The sequence below is a fragment of the Mytilus galloprovincialis genome, chromosome 10 (assembly GCF_965363235.1).
Source record: "Mytilus galloprovincialis chromosome 10, xbMytGall1.hap1.1, whole genome shotgun sequence".
NCBI classification, from domain to species: Eukaryota; Metazoa; Mollusca; class Bivalvia; order Mytilida; family Mytilidae; genus Mytilus; species Mytilus galloprovincialis.
The window spans coordinates 83443673-83462067 of record NC_134847.1 but is presented as its reverse complement, the minus strand read 5'-3'; the positions used below and the strand labels follow the sequence as shown (position 1 = coordinate 83462067).

The 18395-nt window shown below is 31.2% G+C and overlaps 2 protein-coding genes across 7 annotated transcripts in view; one reads left to right on the top strand and one right to left on the bottom strand.

Moving 5' to 3' along the window:
- Positions 1 to 3848, top strand: part of LOC143048607 (leukocyte tyrosine kinase receptor-like) — a 37114-nt gene extending 33266 nt beyond the window's left edge. For 2 of the 6 annotated variants that reach the window (XM_076222393.1, XM_076222392.1), the window contains 3 exons: positions 1312 to 1446; positions 2500 to 2590; positions 3582 to 3848. In XM_076222393.1, coding sequence (XP_076078508.1) covers positions 1312 to 1446; positions 2500 to 2590; positions 3582 to 3629 — 274 coding nt within the window. In that variant the 3' untranslated portion in view covers positions 3630 to 3848. The remainder of the gene's footprint in view (positions 1 to 1311; positions 1447 to 2499; positions 2591 to 3581) is intronic. The other 4 variants (XM_076222391.1, XM_076222390.1, XM_076222387.1 and 1 more) reach the window with 4 other exon arrangements.
- On the bottom strand, positions 3847 to 10957 carry LOC143048610 (2'-5'-oligoadenylate synthase 3-like). The gene is made up of 5 exons (XM_076222394.1): positions 10706 to 10957; positions 8310 to 8586; positions 7505 to 7674; positions 6069 to 6247; positions 3847 to 4798 (listed from the first exon to the last, which is right to left on the bottom strand). The coding sequence occupies exons 1-5, from the start codon at positions 10886 to 10888 to the stop codon at positions 4705 to 4707; spliced, it is 903 nt and encodes a 300-aa protein (XP_076078509.1). The 5' UTR covers positions 10889 to 10957; the 3' UTR covers positions 3847 to 4704.
- Between the last annotated feature and the right edge of the window lie 7438 nt (positions 10958 to 18395).

The window sequence follows — 18395 nt, the reverse complement described above, 5'->3', positions numbered from 1 at the left end:
ACGTTATAATGTAATACACACAGAAACGAACTATAATATAACAATGACCATATTCCTGACTTGGTACAGGGCATTTTTAAAGGAAAAAATGGTGGGTTGAACCTGGTTTTGTGGCATGCCAAACCTCGCACTTTTATGGCCATGTGAAATATAACATCAAAATGACAACACAGGACTACAATATAAATAAATTGGAGAACACAATTGACAAAGAATCACACGAACAACAGCCAACAAAAGGCAACAAGTTCAAAATTTTAATACGCCAGAAGTGTATTTTGTCCACACAAGACCTATGTGTGACGCACAGATACAAAAGTTTGAAAGCCGAAACGAGTACAAAGTTGAACAGCATCGAGGACCAAAAGATCAAAAAGGTTGTGCCAAAAACGGCAAGGGTTTTCTGTTAAGTTACCAGAAAATCCCTATAATTTAGAGTAATTTATACTTTTGCAAACAGTAAATTTAATAAAATGAATATTCAAAAGATGTACATGATAAAGCTGAAGTATTAACTAATTACAGGAAACAACTGAAATACATTTGCATATTAATTTAGGCATAAAATCCGGGTTTAAACCTATAAATTTAATACAGTTTTGATTATGAAAAATGTGCACGTATCATGTCTTCATGGGTATGAATATGACATGATTTCAGTTTTTTTCCCCATGTACTTTGGATGGATTTTTTTCAATATAATAAAAGTACACTTTATATTTATTTTATTAGAAACTAGAGAACATTCTGATTTAAGTGATATCTAGTTTTATACAAGTATCTTTATTAATCAGTCCACCACTAAGGGTCACTCATGCATTTTTTACATAAATAAGGCCGTTAGTTTTCTCGCTTGATTGTTTTACATTGTCTTATCGGGGCCTTTTGTAGCTGACTATATGCGGTATGGGCTTTGATCATTGTTGAGGCCGTACGGTGACCTATAATTGTTAATGTTTGTGTCATTTTGGTCTTTTGTGGATAGTTGTCTCATTGGCAATCATACCACATCTTGTTTTTTATATGGTCCCTCAAAATATGGCGTCATAGAAAAAAACTCTTGATTGCAGCCTTAGTTATTAGAAGTTAAGTGTTCGCCTACACATCATAAGTATATAAGAACATTGCTAACGTTACCATGCAAAAATCATATTTGACAGATGACGAATAGGAAATGTTGGAAAACAATGAGTTCGCCGAATTCAATCATTGCTATTATTAATTTAGGCATATATACTAATACACAGTTTTCTAATAAAACTGAAAAATAGATATTGCTATGTCATTGATTCGTTATTTTGTTTTGTTTAGGAGTTACGGTGTTTTGTTATGGGAAGTGTTTTCGTTAGGGCATGTTCCCTATCCTGGAAAATCAAACGAAGAAGTCATGCAATTTGTGAAACATGGTGGACGACTGCCGAAACCAGAAATTTGCACCGAGAAAATGTAATGATTTAAATATGCTAGTTTAAGTTGAACTTTTTTCTTTACTGGTATAAATTTTTTCAGCATATATTTTTTCTCTTCTAGTTTGATAGTAAAATTATCTGAATCTTAACAATTGGATTGAGCAATAAAAATAAATAATACATATACATTGTAATATTACCTTGATAAAAATAATGTTGAAAAAATTTAACGGGATTCTGTTTGTCAGAAATAAAGTGGTGTGCGTGAAGAAAGTTGATCCTTGAAAATCAATTCGTTCTTCTTAATATTATTTTTTTACTTGAATAGAACATTACACACAAAGCGTTGTGTGGGTAATAACTGTTTTTGTTTTTCATTTTGTATATAGATAAGACAGTTTTTACGTTTGAATGGTCTCTATCAATTTTTGTTGCCCTTTATAGCTTGTTCGGTGTCAGCCAATGCTCTGTGTTGAAGACCGTATATTGATCTATAATCGTTTACTTTTAAAAATTTTGTCTTGGATGGAGAGTTGTCTCATTGCCAATCATACCACATCTTTGATATCTAAGGATTGCAATTATCGTATTAAACACTGAATAAAGTGACATCATTTAATGTTATCTTGTATTAACCAGTCATAAATATTCAATTCCCGTCTAGATCTTTTTATAATTAATCCCAATGACATTGCGTGATTTTGATTGCAAATGTTTTCAGATGTTGTATTTAAACATTAAGACTGAAATTAATAAACAAAAAACTAACAATAAAACACGACGAAATTAGTGAACAGTTTTAAGTGTGAGTAGAAAAGAGAATCTCTTCCTATTGATTCTAGGAAAAGGTAGGAACATTTTCAGAACCTACGTAACCAATAGTTCAAGTCTCCCTCATTTACGTCTAAATGGAGCTCGGAATGGATGACGCTCGGTTGAGACATACTATTTACAACATTAATCATTACATAGACTACACATAAATCATATAAGGGAACGTAATACTGTATCATTTATAAGTTGTCATGTTTAAATGAGACTGAGATTAAATAATTGTAAGCCCTGCCATTTAAATGCTCTCAATTTTCAGATATCAGCTTATGACCAATTGCTGGGCAGATGATTCTAGGTTGAGGCCAAATTTTACAACAATCAAAGAGAAATTAACCAGTATTGAACAGGTATATTGAACGTATATGAATTCAATAGATTCGACCGACAACAAAGTCTTATTCATGAGGGTTATGTGTATACAAATCTGCATAAATCAAGTGAAGTGACATAAAACCTTTTCAGTAACCCTCGCTGAATTAGGCAAAACTTTTTGTTGGTCCTTAATACTCTTCAACTTCATTTGGCCTTTTCAATATTTTTTGATTCAAGCGTCACTGATGAGTCTTTAGTAGACGAAACGCGCTTCATGCGTTAATATAAAATTTTAATCCTGGTATCTATGATGAGTTTATAAAGATTGAAAATTCATTCTGATTTTGGCTTTTCGATAAGATTGTTACACCACTGTCCCAGCTTAGGGGAAGTTTTGGATCCAGAAAAATAGTTTAACCCTACCACATTCTGTGCATGCCCTAAGTCAGAGGTCTGTTATTGAGGGGTTGTTTGTTTGTTGCAGTTTATATCATTTTTGTTTTGGTTTTATAGGGTGTGTTCGGTGTGTTCTTGTTTTGTACTGTAAAACAACAGTCCTAGGTTAGGGATGGATCGGCGCTATCTAACTCGTTTAACCCGCCACATTATGTATGGGCCTTTCCCAAGTCAGGAGACTGTAAATAAATAATAGTTTTCTGTTGGTGATGTATAATATGTTGTTTTTTGTTCATTATTTTGTCAATAAATTAGGCCACTAATTTATTCGTTTGAATTGTTTTACATTTGTCGTTTAGAAGTTTTTTATAGCTGACATTACGGTATGGACTTTGTTTATTGTTTAAAGTCGGTGAGAATGGTCTTTTTGGCAATCATAACACGAATTATCTTTATAGATATCAAGGTAAAGTGATAATGCATTTTACTGAATTGTCTTTGTTTGTTGATGGAAATGTTTGTTTTCTGAAAATCAAGATCATAAAAATGGTTTACGTGTAAACTACAAGAAAACATATAATCAATTTTTTGAATTTTCTTATATAATTTAACCTTTGTTTTATCTTTCAGTGTGATAACAACAGTACCTCTAATCCGTATTTGTCAGTCCCCTGTTGACACAGAAGCACAATTATATATAAAATTCAAAAACAGAACCAATAAGGTCGGACCTATGAATGTACATTGTGTGATAAACTAGTCATGTCATGATTGATTTGATTGATTGTGTGATTGAGTTTTTGAAATGTAGATACTTCCATTGACTATATCTATGTTGTCATATTCAGTGTAAATATGCCATTGGTTGTTAGTCAAACAACACACAAACTATGACTTTGTTCCATTAATACATTTTGTTTTATTTTAAGTATTTACAATATTAAAAAAGTTAGTAAATTTGTACATGATATGCCTGTTTATTACTAAAAGCCTGAATTGAAGGTTTTCAATCATATTCCATTATATCTGTTTCGCATGTTAGTACATTACTGGTGATAAGTCTAGGTCTGTAGCTATATATTCAACAACTTTTTATTTTGAATGTTTTTCTTTGTATAGTGTTATAATTCTTACTATAATTATCATTGAGTTATTATAAAAGAAATTTTACAATTTAATAGACGAATGGATGCTTTTAAATAGATTATAAATACAACTAAAATTGTCATGATTCCATACTAAATATGGCTATCTTTTATTTACAGTCTTATACGTATCGAATGATAACGTATGACTGTCCAAAATTTTATTTTAAGACATTTCTTAGAACACGTCTTAAGATATCAATAGATATAGGAAGATGTGGTGTGAGTGCCAATGGGATAACTCTCCATCCAAATAACAATTAAAAAAAAAGTAAACCATTATAGATATCAAGTTTGTAATCAGAATTTTAAATGACCCTCCTCGACTTTCGTACTTACATGTATCAACGATCCCCTGTATCACAACTGACAGTTGGATCGAAATCTTAACTGCTGTTGTCATTCCTAATTCCTTTTACACAACATTGATGGATTTAACATGATACTATATTAAATACCAGCCGTTGATGTAATACAACATAGACAATTAAAGTCAATAAAATTACAATAGAATTGGATACAAAATCAAATCAGATTTGTATATTGCAGTGACATATGTGTTTTCATATGTTCAAATTAGAGTTAAACAAATTTAGAAATAGCACTTATCATCCAGGGTTTCTGCTTATTTCATTCCACCGACATTTTGCAGCTTCATTTGAATACGGATTGACAGGATCTATGATGTATGGCGCAGCATAGCTACAAATATATAAAAAACCATTTGTTCGATATTGGAAGATGTGGTATGAGTGCCAATGAGACAACTATTCGTCCATGTAAAAATTCATAAAAGTAAATCATTATATGTCAAGTTATGGCTTTCAACATGGAGCATTGGCTCACACCAAACAGCAAGCTATAAAGGGCCACAAAAAAAGTATTAGCGAAAAACCAATCAAACGGGGAAACAAACTTTTTAATCAACATAAATACGAGAAATAATATACACGTATGAATTACATAAACAGAGGGAAACCACTTTACATCAGATTTCTTACTTAGCACAGGTTCAAACATTTCCAGCGGGTTGATATTAAACGTTCTATAAGATGTTTATTGTTGGTGTGGGAGTCTAATCAGGCAAAATTTCTACTGAACTGCTTTAAGCAAGACACAAAGTATTGTTAAGATGTATGCAAAGAAATTTATTGTATCAACTTAGATCTTGTAAGGTGAATGCTAAATTTTAGTCTTCTTTTTTTCATGACTTTATTTTGCGCAAAAAAGCAGATACAAAATTATATAGTATTTAATGATCTATTCAGAATAATTGATTGTAAAATTACATCTCAACCCGTTATAAAGTGGATGGCTCATATATTATAGGAAATAGGTAAATTTTGTCATTTGATCATTTGGTAAAGTAAACGGTATACTAGTATATTGATGTAAAAGTGTAGGAAGAAAGCAAGAAACTCTGTAACATGTCCATGCAACAAGAAACACAAATATCATTATGTCAAAGTATGAATCAATAAGATATTCAAAATCCTTCACACAATTGTGTTAAATCTTGCTCGTTGTAAAAGCGTTTTCAAAGCTTTTTAGATTAATCTCACATAGTGAATCTGTATAGTTGCAAAACCTAACTTTTAAAAATATTTCTTTCGAAAGTTGAAATGTGCATCAACGACTTTTTTTAATTTTTTTATTCAGTCTGATAAACGGAGGAACGAATTTTTTTCTGCCTAAAAGCTGTTTAAGATAGAAAAATAGAAAAACAATAGTCCCAATTGGTAACAGGTCTTGTGCACGTTCACAGAGATCAGTATAGTCTACTTTATTACTACAAAGGATGGTTAATACGCCACTGCTATGAACGTGTACATTGTAAATATACGTTGTAATCAAAATTCTGTTCAACAAATCTTAAATAGATATACCATATATTTGATGATCATTGTTCCTTTATGAATCTTTTTTCGAAAGGTTTAATAGACCTCTTTGATTTTCTTTTAGCAAACTATACCTTTTTTGAAACTCTCTGTTGTAAAACTCCCCGACGAATTCCACTCTAATGTGATTCGGAACAGCGATTGTTTCCATTACTTTTTTCAATGCATTTGTTAGCTTGAAATGTACAGGAGAACCGTCCTGACTCCACAGACGAATGACAAGTAATTCAATAGCAAAAGATGATGTAGAGTTCTACAAAGATAAAACAGTTTTAGCCATATCATTACCATTACCAGAATTTCTCTTTTTACTTTACTCTGATTTCTCTCAATATTTCAACGTGTTATAGGCTAACTTATTACATACATCATTGAACTTATAGACTAATTGGGACTGCCTGACATTTTCAAACACCCGTCTTTTTATATACAGATATAAGAAGATATGGTATGAGTGCCATTGAGGCAACTCGTCATCAAAGTTAAAATTTGTAAAAAGTTAACCTTTATATGTTAAAGAATGGCTTTTAATAAGGAGCCTTGGCTCACAACGCACAGTAAATAAGCTATAAAAGGCATCAAAATGTAAAGTGTGAAATCATTCAAACAGGAAAACGAACGTTCTAATCTACACAAAAAAACAAGAAACGATAAAAACCTATGAACCACATAAACAAACCCTAAAGAAATATATTTATGCTATCATTTATAAACAGTTATCGAGGCTGTCATAAGTAAATCATCCACATTAGAATAGTCATACTTTAGCTAAACGTACTGATGTAGATTTAATGCTCAACACATACACATATGACGTCACAAAATGTGAACATACACCAAACAATTTACGGACAGATAGCGAGTTATATCAAGCATAAAATGTTCCTTGGTGTTTGTTTGCTCGTATATAAAAAAAAATCAGATATTTTGAATATATAGATATAGGGAGATGGGCTTTGAGTGCCAATCAGTGCCAACCAGACAACTCTCTATCGAAGTCACATTTTATAAAAGTAAACCATGATAGGTCAAAAAGGTTTATTGTGGATAAGGATATTTGGCATTTTATACTGGCGATACAAATAATATGTATACCAAAAATAATGTAGGCAACGAAAACTCAGAATTAAACATATATTGCTTTTTATTTCATACTTTATGTCAAAGTCATTATTTGTTATTATAAAGGGATTCCAATAAAACATTCAAAACTCACGAATAATGCAATGCCATAATAATTTTTTTTTTTATCATTAATCGAAAATACTAAGAGAAGAAATTGCATTTCACAAAATAATAAGTGACAAAAACCAAAAACTGACGGGACGTCCTCGACTTTACCTTTTGAAAAGCTTAGCCCACTGTCAAGAAAAATATGAGAGGATACTCTGGAATATACAAGTAGTATCAACTGGAAGATATGAGCTCCATATTCTAAGCAATTAGGACTTTATGGTGAGCCAATTTCGCAGAGACAACCATACAATTCTAAAGAGTTAATTGACGATACCTGAATAGACTCATTCTTCCAATACTTTACGAATCTTATTAGCTTTTTCAGTTGCTCAGTTCTGTCTCTCTTGACAAATTCTCTCTGCCATTTGGTCAAAGAAGGGGTGTACATATTTCGTACTTCCTCTGATGCTATTCTCATTTGTGTGTGGATACTCCTCAAATTAACTGAAAATCGAGTCTTGACATTATTTTCAAATGTGATAGTAACTCAATAATTAAGAAATGATTCTTTTATGCCCTCCTTTATGCTCATTTCAAATTTGGTAGGTATGATCTATATCAATAACTAAATACCGAACATAAGCGAGATGTTAAATGTTGACAAATACAATGCCTACCCGTAATAAAATGAGCATAGCTCATGACATGATATAATTATTTTGATTTTAATAAGACAATTTTTTTAACATTTGCACTTCGATGGAACATATAATACACACGAAAGTCATCTATTTTGATTTGATGTAGAAAAAAATGTTATAGAAAATCAACAGTTTCACGACAAAAAAATTAACAGATATATTTAAACTTACTTTTAGAATGGTTTCATTTAATTTCCTAGCGATCAACACCAACAAAAATGTCAATGTTAATATCCGGTGTTGTTCAAAATTCTATTGACATTGAATTTGCAATTGTGACGTCAATCACTTGTAGCCCAGATTTTATTGAAATTAAAACATTGCTTTGTATCCAAAGGCAAAGAAGAACGTCATATTAGAATAATTATTTCTTTAAAGAAATGTAAAAACTTTTTACAATCTAATTATTTCTCATTATATGTAGACGATTGTCCTTACCAAGATCTCCGAAGTTAACAGCTGGTAAAAGGTCAACACTAATAACATGGCTATGACCAGTCCCTGATTCTCTACACACAGTTTCGAAAGAGACAGCTCTTTGATGTACCTGCACATTCTGGTATTTTCCAATAATGACACCTTTTATATGAGCCAAGATTTCCTTTAAGTCATTGTTCAGATGATCCACAGACTGATACCGGCTTCTTGACAACAAAAACACTAAATCCACATCTGACTTCCCTTTAATAGCCGTTCCCTTTGCTGTAGATCCAGTCTGAATATAGAAGGATTTTGTTATAGTGGACAGCAGCTCAGTGATTTTTATAATTACGCATGGGGTAGGGGAGTGATCCATCTGTTTTAGATATTAAGCGGTAATTATACTATTCCTGTGATCAGAAATATGTTCTGTGCGTAAGATGTTGACAAGTTTAACTCTAAAAGAGTAAAAAATGCTAAATTCCGGAATGGTTTCACTGCTTGTGAATGCCTCGAAGTCATACTTTAAGTATGTTTCCATCCTATATCAAAATGTAGGAATTTTCCCGCTACATTCAGTTAGAAAACAGATATATGGTAGGTATTTTGTGAAAATGAATCTTGAGGTTTTACGTAAGGTTTAATGTCCAGAAATCCGGTAAAGAAAGTGAATGGTTAACGTACCGGTACGTATGCGTTCTTTTGTGAGGTGTACATGTACGTGTTGGTGTAAGGTTCAAATATTATATCGAGGTGCATAGTATAAGGATTGCGTTATAATTTTTAGGTAAATCACGACCAGTTTTAATCTATAGATAAGGATGCTATTTATGTGGTGTGATTTCGGTTTCGACATTTTCCCTTTGTATGTAATGTGTATACCTAAAACAATACAGTTTGTAGCTAAACGTGCAACCATTTTACCTGTATTTAAGTGTTTTTTTTTTATTTAAGAATTGAATGCTTCTTTTTGTAAATTTATTGGGGTGTAAAAGCGTTGACCGAAGTACATTTTGTATGAAGCGCTTCATTCTAAAAATGTACGCACGGTCAACGCTTTTACAGCCCTATAAAGTTACAAAAAGAAGCATTCAATACTTATAATTACATGTTTTAGCTAGGATCATGAAAACACGATGTTTTTTATCAAGTTTTATTTAATTCATCTGTGGATTTTATTGTGAGACCTCGTGTCATCATGAATGGTAAATTTTATTGTCTAATGTAATTGCTTACGGAATAACATGTGATGTGCAGTTAGCCAATCAGAATAACGTATTATAATGTAACATACATCTAATGTAATTATTCTGAAATATAGCAATATTACCTCTTATTTCTTTTTATTTAGGGTTTATGATTTTTTATTTAGGGTTTATGATTTTATATTTGTTTATGTAATGCTTAATATACTTGTATGCAACCACATCAGATCAATAAAGTATGAAGGTCCTTGTGAAAACGTTTTATTTCATTCTTCATGAAATACAATAATCAGGAATAAAGATAAACAAAAATAACGAAGTCTTGTGAACTGGTAGCTAAATTTAAAATAGGTATTTATTTAGCTATATATTTAGAATATATCAACAAAGGTCTAAGAGGTTCTAAACACCAGAATCTAACATACGAACACATAACAGGTTTAAATCTTCAAAAAAACCAAAACATAACGGCTGATGGTTTTGTGTTTCTTTGATACTGTACTCATACATCTCGTCAATGTTGTGTTATTGTTTTATTGTAATATTTTGTATTCATTGTCTTCATTTGTAACTAATTGTCGTCAATATCATGAAATGTTATGCGACTCTCAAACAAGAATTAGCTAGCTGTTGAACCACAATTTTCTACACAAGAAATTGCCTTAAAAAATTAAGGAATAGGACAGATGTTATTCATTTGTCTGATGTGCTTTAGCTTTTGATTTTACCATTTGATTTTAGACTCTCGTTTTAAATTTTTTCCTTGAAGTTCGGATGTTTATCTCAGATGCCAAAAAGCGTGAAATGTTTCAGTAGTGTATTTTTGATATTATTCATTATTTTCAAGTTAAAAGCCATGTGACAAAGAACACTTATAAGATATTATCAATGAATAAATTATGTTATCTGAAAGAAGGTTCTTCTTTTGCTATATCTATTATCCCTGTCCTACTCAGTGGTCTATAGTAAGTCTAGATATGACATAATAATGTTGAATAATAAAAAAGTTAAATAATACTTATAATTGCATTATTCTGCACTATTCATTGTGATCAAATTATGACGACTAGATTATTCGGGAAGACATTTGCAAAAACACATATTTGTTTGAAACGTTAAAGATATACTGACAGCATATTTTGAATGTTTTTAAGTAATTGTTCTCAACCATTTTTTTTTATCTTGCCATTTATCACTCTTTAATCTCACCTTTAAAACTTCCTCTGGTCGGTATTTTCCCTGTATGTTATGCTTTAAAAATTCACTGATACTCTTAATGACCCGTTTACAGACAGTTCTATATGCATCATCCGTTTGAATATGCTCTCTAATGAAGATTTCTAAGTCACGTTCGTTTCGGATAGAATTTATTGAAACATTTGCCATTGCCATTTTTTACGTGATTTCTTTCGATAGATCTACAATACAATGTACCAAGTACAGCAACTGATAATACACAAAAGTAGTTTAAGTGGATACGTGTCACTTATCTAACCTTGATATTGAATTTTTCGTAAAGCAGATGTAATTCAAGTTTTAGTTTCGATTTGGTTTAATATTACTGTAAAATGTTAACAAGTTAAAAAAAGGTTCATCCCGAGGCGCTTAAGGGAAAAAAGAAAGACATAAATTAGTCCAAGTCAGAATAAGATAAACCAATTTTTACAAGATGAGTAAATACAGTTTTGTTATTTATTTGTATTTCATCTGAAAATTCACCAAGCATTGTGATACATAAATATATAGATAATTTATAATACATAAAATTGAGAAAGGAAATGGTGAATATGTCAAAGCGACAACCACCCGACCATAGAGCAAACAACAGCCGAAGGCAACCAATGGGTCTTCAATGTAGCGAGAATTCCCGCACCCGTAGATGTCCTTCAGCTGGCCCCTAAAATATGCATAATAGTACAGTGATAATGGACGTCATACTAAACTCCGAATTATACACAAGAAACTAAAATTTAAAATAATACAAGACTAACAAAGGCCAGAGGCTCCTGACTTGGGACAGGCGCAAAATTGCGGCGGGGTTAAACATGTTTATGAGATCTCAACCCTCCCCCTATACCTCTAGCCATTATTGATATAGAATTTTTCAATAACAGTCAAAAATTATAAAATTGGTTATGCTAGTTAGAATTTTTAAATATTTTCTACTTGATCATACACCTCCTTTATCACTCTGGATTAGAAAACCTGAATATGTTGATAAGGTTAAAGATGGCACCAGCCTTCTCCTCTAGCCACATGCACCACTGACTATACAATGATGTTGAACATGAGAGGCCACCAGAGATTATTAACAGATAAGGGTCAGACATGACATATTGGACAGAATCACATGATACATGTCAACCAAAGTCAAGGGGATATAATTCAAATACAATCGAAAAAATACAAGTATATCAATATTTATATATATAACAATATCAATAAACATAGACAGTACTTTTAAGATGCACACGAATCTCTTTCCAGTTGTGATGAGCATTAACATAATAGTATTATTAATTCTACTTATATATATGTTATATTTGTTATTCTCGTGGGATTTTGTCTATGTGTGTTACATTTTAGTGTTATGTCGTTTTATCCTCTTATATTTAATGCGTTTCCCTCGGTTTTAGTTTGTTATCCCGATTTTGTTTTTTGTCCATGGATTTATGAGTTTTGAACAGCAGTATACTACTGTTGCCTTTATTTATATGTTCAGGTATCCTCATTTAATGTTTAAGCATAAGAAGGGAAATTTGAAATCATCATATAATAATAACCATTGAAAAAAAAAAACAATTACGACATCTTTGTCAATTTTTTGGTTTTCAATGTGTTTAATGGTGTGGGCTTTGATATTTTTTTCTGTGATTTATAATTTCACTATTTGGTAATTTGGTTTTCATTGTCTAAATGTTGTCGAAAATCTGTTGTTATTCATACTTTAATGTGTTGAGCCTTTTTGAATTCATGTTTTATAGTGTGTCCTTTTTTGTTACATCGGTACACCCCTGTCTCAGGTTAGGGTAACGGGTTTGATGATAAGTTGTCTCATTGGCACTCATACCACATCCTCATATATCTATTTAATGAAAAAAAGGGATCAGACGAAAGACAGCATTTTCTTTACAAGGAACAATTACAAGATGCAATTGATAACCTAAAAACATGATGACAAACCTACATAAATCATTACAATTTTTTAATTCAAAATGTCAAATCGCTTTATTTACAGTTATGTCACTTCTATGGAAGATATAGTAAGAGGATTTTGGTTGATCAATTCATTTAATAAATGTAATAATTACTTTATCTAATTGGTAATATTGCATTGGATTATCGTATTCAAGGCGAAATTTTCTTGTTCTTAAGACATGTAAAGGAGTTGCTTGCTTTGAGCAAGAAGGGTTATTTACACATGTAAATGTCCAATTCGCACTGACTAAAGTGTTTTATTGTCAGCAAAAATAAAGCAATTCATTTTTGTATATGTTTGTAATTTATGTAAAAGCAGCAGCATGCTTTCATTGGCTTTGACCGCCTAAATTTGTCAAAACTACAGAATAATTGTGACCACCCACGGCAATTTTTTTTTTGTACAAGATGGAATTGAAAATGGAAATGGGAAATATGTGAATGAGACATCACCACCACCAAAAAGGAGATAACAGCAGAAGGCCACGTAAGGGTCTTCAACGTAGCCAGAAAATCCTTTTTTTTTTTTTATTCAACAATAAATTGCTTGCTGTTAACAATTGACTCCACTAGTCCAGCCTCCTAGTGAAGAGTACCTGCATTTTAATATCATTTCTCTCTGTGTAACAATGATAAAGTACAATTTATCTAGACTATAGTTTATATAATTCATTTTCAACCGTAAAATAAATAATTATATATGAAATTCTAATTTATCAATATGTATATCTAGTCTGTTTAGAAATAAAAAGTTTCCGGAAATAATTCACACTTGCCGTTATCGGTTTCCTATTATTGAATTGATATCTCTTCCTGGTTTGGAAATACCAGTTTTAATAATGATTTATGATTAATATAAGCAATTCACAGGTATGTATAAACAAATATTACAATATATGTGTATCGATTCTGATAAAAATAGAATGTAATTAATTTTTTTCCCATAAAATCCTGCATCCGGTGGCGGACCTCAGATGACCGCATAAACAATAAATGTGTACTAGGTCAGTGAAAATGGACGTCATTTTAAACTCCAAAACATATGCTCATCTTTGCTTTGAAAATCATTACCATATGGATCCTAATTATATCTCAATCCGCTAACATTGGAGAGGAGGGAAGTTGATCGTAACCCTTGCCTAGTGAAGATGATGGGTGCTGACCGCATCAACAAAACTTTAACCGTTATTGAGGCATGCCACATGAAAACATATCTTGATGTATACAATCAAGTGTATATAATATGACATTTTCATTATTACACGAAGTTTCAACACTCTAGGTGTAAAACCACCAAATCGTACGTCACATCCGGATGCATAGGTAAATGGTCGAAAAAATATTTTCCTGAATTTGACAGTTGTCAAAAGTTAATCCTACATTTTATTCCAGTAAAATATTTCTGGATCATAAAGATATAGCATGGGTGTTTCTAAGCACAATTATTTGTTTATTTGGTGATTCTATAGAAAATTTTGAAAACTTGAGGATACATAGTTACCAAAGCTTGTTCACAGATAAGAAAAGAAATAAACATTTGATTGGTTAACTTCCAGTCATGGTTATTTTCTTATATGCAATGAAATTATGTGAAATTTTGTCTTCAATAATGGAAAGGATAAAACATTACTCATCTAAAGTATTTCTGCATTTAAAACAAAGATACATTCTGCACCACTTTTTTAGAAGCCAAATTCAATAAGGACTAATAGGGGAAAATCAATGGGCATTACTCTATGAATACAATCACTCGATCAGAGCTCTTCAGATTAATCTGATGTCTTTGGTCGGAACAGAAAAGCCATAATTTATGTTGTCCTCTTTTAATTGAAATTCATAAAGCAAATAAAAGTGATTAGTCATTACCTATAACATAAAAATAATAAAATAACAACCTTTATAGATTAGTTTATGTGAAAATTCACTGACACCCACATGTAGTTTTAATACAGGTATCAGTTCTAATAAATAGTTGTATCCAACAGTCAATTAAAATACAATAAATAAGGTAAGTGAATATACTTTTAATTTTTGTAGAAATCTCCATCATTCTTTGCGCTTGAACTACTGATCATTTATCTTTGGTGTCAGGACGGCTCTCCTATACATTTCCAGCGGACAAATGCATTGCAAAAAGTAATGGAAGCAATTGCTCATCCTTATACGCTAAAAGTGGAATTCGTCGGGGAGTATTACAACAGGGACTTCCAGCAAAGGTGAACACACATGTTTATATTTTATTGATGAAAATCAGGTCTATTGTAATTTCAAAAAATATATACTAAAGGTAATAATACAAGTATTGTCCTTGACATTTGCGATCATTTGAATGAAGAAAGCATTTCATTAATACATCATTTACACCGAATATTGTTAATGCGGTCACAAGGCTTTACTGTTTTCTGTTGCAAATGGCACATATATATTGCCTATCGAACAACGGGTAAAAGATTCAGAAACAAATATATGTATATATTTAAATCCGAAAACATAACATTGGAGTCCTATACCTAAGCAAGAAAACTCAAAAGCAAAGACATGTGTACAAAGACCAATTAAACGTGTGTCACGGGCAGGTAAGAAGAGACACTTTAACTGAGACCTTTATCAAAATATCAATACATCAATACATTGTGTCATGGCAGATAAGCAAAACCTATTTAACATATCAACAATTGTTTGGTGTAGTAAGCTTACATCATATTGTTATATGAAACGATCTTATTGCTGTTTAACATCATTTCATGCTACAGCTAACTTACACCTCTGCATCCTGCCTACAATAGACTAATATATACATCTTATTTTCTTTTATTAATGTCTTCCTACAAAGATAAAATAATTAATTCAGGATAGCTTGTACACGTCCTGGTTTAGGAAGTGTTACTACTTTAAAGCATTTTTAAATGGGTTTTTTTTATTAGATTTGGTGGGAACCTGTCTTTAAGGTTATAGTGTCTTTCGGAGAGATCTTTTTAGGATGATATTCTCAGTTCATTAATTTAAGATTTCTAATTGGAACATTTAGCATTTTTCAATGATTGTATTGAGTAAAAACCCGGCTTAGGTGAATATAATAAATTTCTTTATTTTATTGTAGGCATTTCCCGCCATACATCATAGATCCTGTAAATCCGTATTCCAATGAGGCTGCAAAATGTCCTTGGAACGAAATACGGCAAGAATCATTAATGTTTCTAACTAAACCCTTGATGAGAAATACTACTTCTAAATTTGTTTGACTCTTCTTAATTAGTACAAGACTTTGCATAATGAAAACCAATAATAAAAAAGAGACAAAAAATATGAAAATGACATTCAAACTTATAAATATAAATATCTAATTTAATTTCTTATTAAATTTTGTTGTAATTAACTAATACTTTATAAGTAGACGAAACACGCGTTTGATATATTAAATCATAATAATAATAATAATCTTTTATTCGTCAGCAATACAGCTTATAGAATATAAATATAACAAACATTCAATTACTCCAGTGAAATAAATTTACATTTAAACAATCAGTTAAAAAACCAAATAAGTAAGTATACCCATATAACAGGTATTTCCTCGAGAATAAAATCTAGAGTTGTACCACAGTTCATGATATATTAGACATAAAAATGGAATTCATTGCAAATTAGCTATAGAAATGATTTCTCTAAATGTATAAAAACAAATACGGGCTATTGTAACGAAGTTAATTATGTGAATTGTCAAGTGGCCAATGTTATACAAAACTAAATTCAAATATAAATTTAATAAACACAACAAAAGTAAAGTAAATTCAACATACATAAAATAATGAAATGAATAAAGACAAAATTAAAATGTATTTGCATAACATACACGAAACAGTAATAAAAATAATGTTATGAAATAAACAAAATGAAAAGATAAAAATCAGAACAAACAGGTCCAATTTCTTTAAGAAACACAAAAAAAACACCACAGTCACTTTAGATTGATAACAAATTGATCAAATCAATAAACAAACTTTCCGAACACTTTTTTTACATCTTCGATAGCATGCATGCTCCATGCATAATAGTCGAATTTAATAAGAAAAATAGTTCAGAGAGTTTTAAAGAAAACTTACAAAAATACAGAACTCCGTACTGATTGGTAATAATTCAATCGTTGCAAATCTTTGCCTGATTTAGAAAAATCATAAATATACATATACAATCAAGAAGATATTTGGCAACATTTTGAATTTTATACATGTATATACAGAGGACTTCGGTTAGCATCAGGACAATATTTGTTGATAAATTCCGTGATGAAAACTCTTGATTTTAACGAGAGAAATTTATGTATTACTGAAAAATTATTACACCAGGGTTTTCGATATCACAAACTAGTCAAAACATTTATTAAATTCTATCATCGGTATAAGGACACCATTCGTAAATATAGCTCAACATGCAGACTTCTTATACGTTCAGGTATTTCACATCCAATTTTTTATAGACATATTCTTTATAAAGCACAAAGGTATCCGTATTCACCTCAAAAACTAACAAAACCTTTGAATAGACTTATTAAGAAGGGATATAGTTACGATACTGTTGTCAGGTCTTTAAAGATTGCATATTTTGGCGTTAATATTGATTCACTTATAGGGTCTTTGCATCGGAACTAAACACATTTATTCAAAAGCCAGTTGTTGGCATGACACGGGTTATGTTCTGCTCATATATGTTATAATGGTATGATACTAAACCACTAACGGGAAGGATTGTGCCTGATGTTCATATGATGAAATCATAATCTTTCAGTCAGTTTAATTGAAGTCTGGAGCTGTCATGTCAGTTAACTGCTAGTAGTCTGTTGTTATTTATGTATTATTGTCATTTTGTTTATTTTCTTTGGTTACATCTTCTGACATCAGACTCGGACTTCTCTTGAACTGAATTTTAATGTGCGTATTGTTATGCGTTTACTTTTCTACATTGGCTAGAGGTATAGGGGAGGGTTGAGATCTCACAAACATGTTTAACCCCGCCGCATTTTTGCGCCTGTCCCAAGTCAGGAGCCTCTGGCCTTTGTTAGTCTTGTATTATTTTAATTTTAGTTTCTTGTGTACAATTTGGAAATTAGTATAGCGTTCATTATCACTGAACTAGTATATATTTGTTTAGGGGCCAGTTGAAGGACGCCTCCGGGTGCGGGAATTTCTCGCTACATTTAAGACCTGTTGGTGACCTTCTGCTGTTGTTTTTTTCTATGGTCGAGTTGTTGTCTCTTTGGCACATTCCCCATTTCCATTCTCAATTTTATCTTATGATAAATGGCTAAAATTGCAGTCTTTTAAAGTGGTGAATACTGTGGTAACGATATTTAATTTTATGTCCATCAAATTAATACGTAATCATATATCGTTATATGAACACTCGCAATAGGAATGATATGGCGGTACTTTGCTAGTTGCATTTAACAATTTGCAATTTTCTAATTTTACTGTCTGAAGTGTGCACTGTAAATTATAATTTTATCAACATTTTAAAATTCTGATATTTCCTCAAAGTATATTTAATTATATATTTCACTTCATGACCTAAGAACTTTTGTCAACTACAGATATAATGGAATGTGACTGGAAACCTTCAAAACAGGGCTTTAGTTCTAAACATACACGTACACATATACGAACATTTATAACATTGTAAATACTTTATAAAACAAAACAAAACG

Excerpts from the sequence above, each read along its gene's own strand:
- LOC143048610 (XM_076222394.1), bottom strand. The coding sequence starts at position 10,888 with ATGGCAATGGCAAATGTTTCAATAAATTCTATCCGAAACGAACGTGAC. Across the intron at positions 8,587-10,705 it reads GACCAGAGGAAGTTTTAAAG|ACTGGATCTACAGCAAAGGG; the intron begins GTGAGATTAAAG and ends TTCTATATTCAG. Across the intron at positions 6,248-7,504 it reads GGAAGAATGAGTCTATTCAG|AACTCTACATCATCTTTTGC; the intron begins GTATCGTCAATT and ends TTATCTTTGTAG.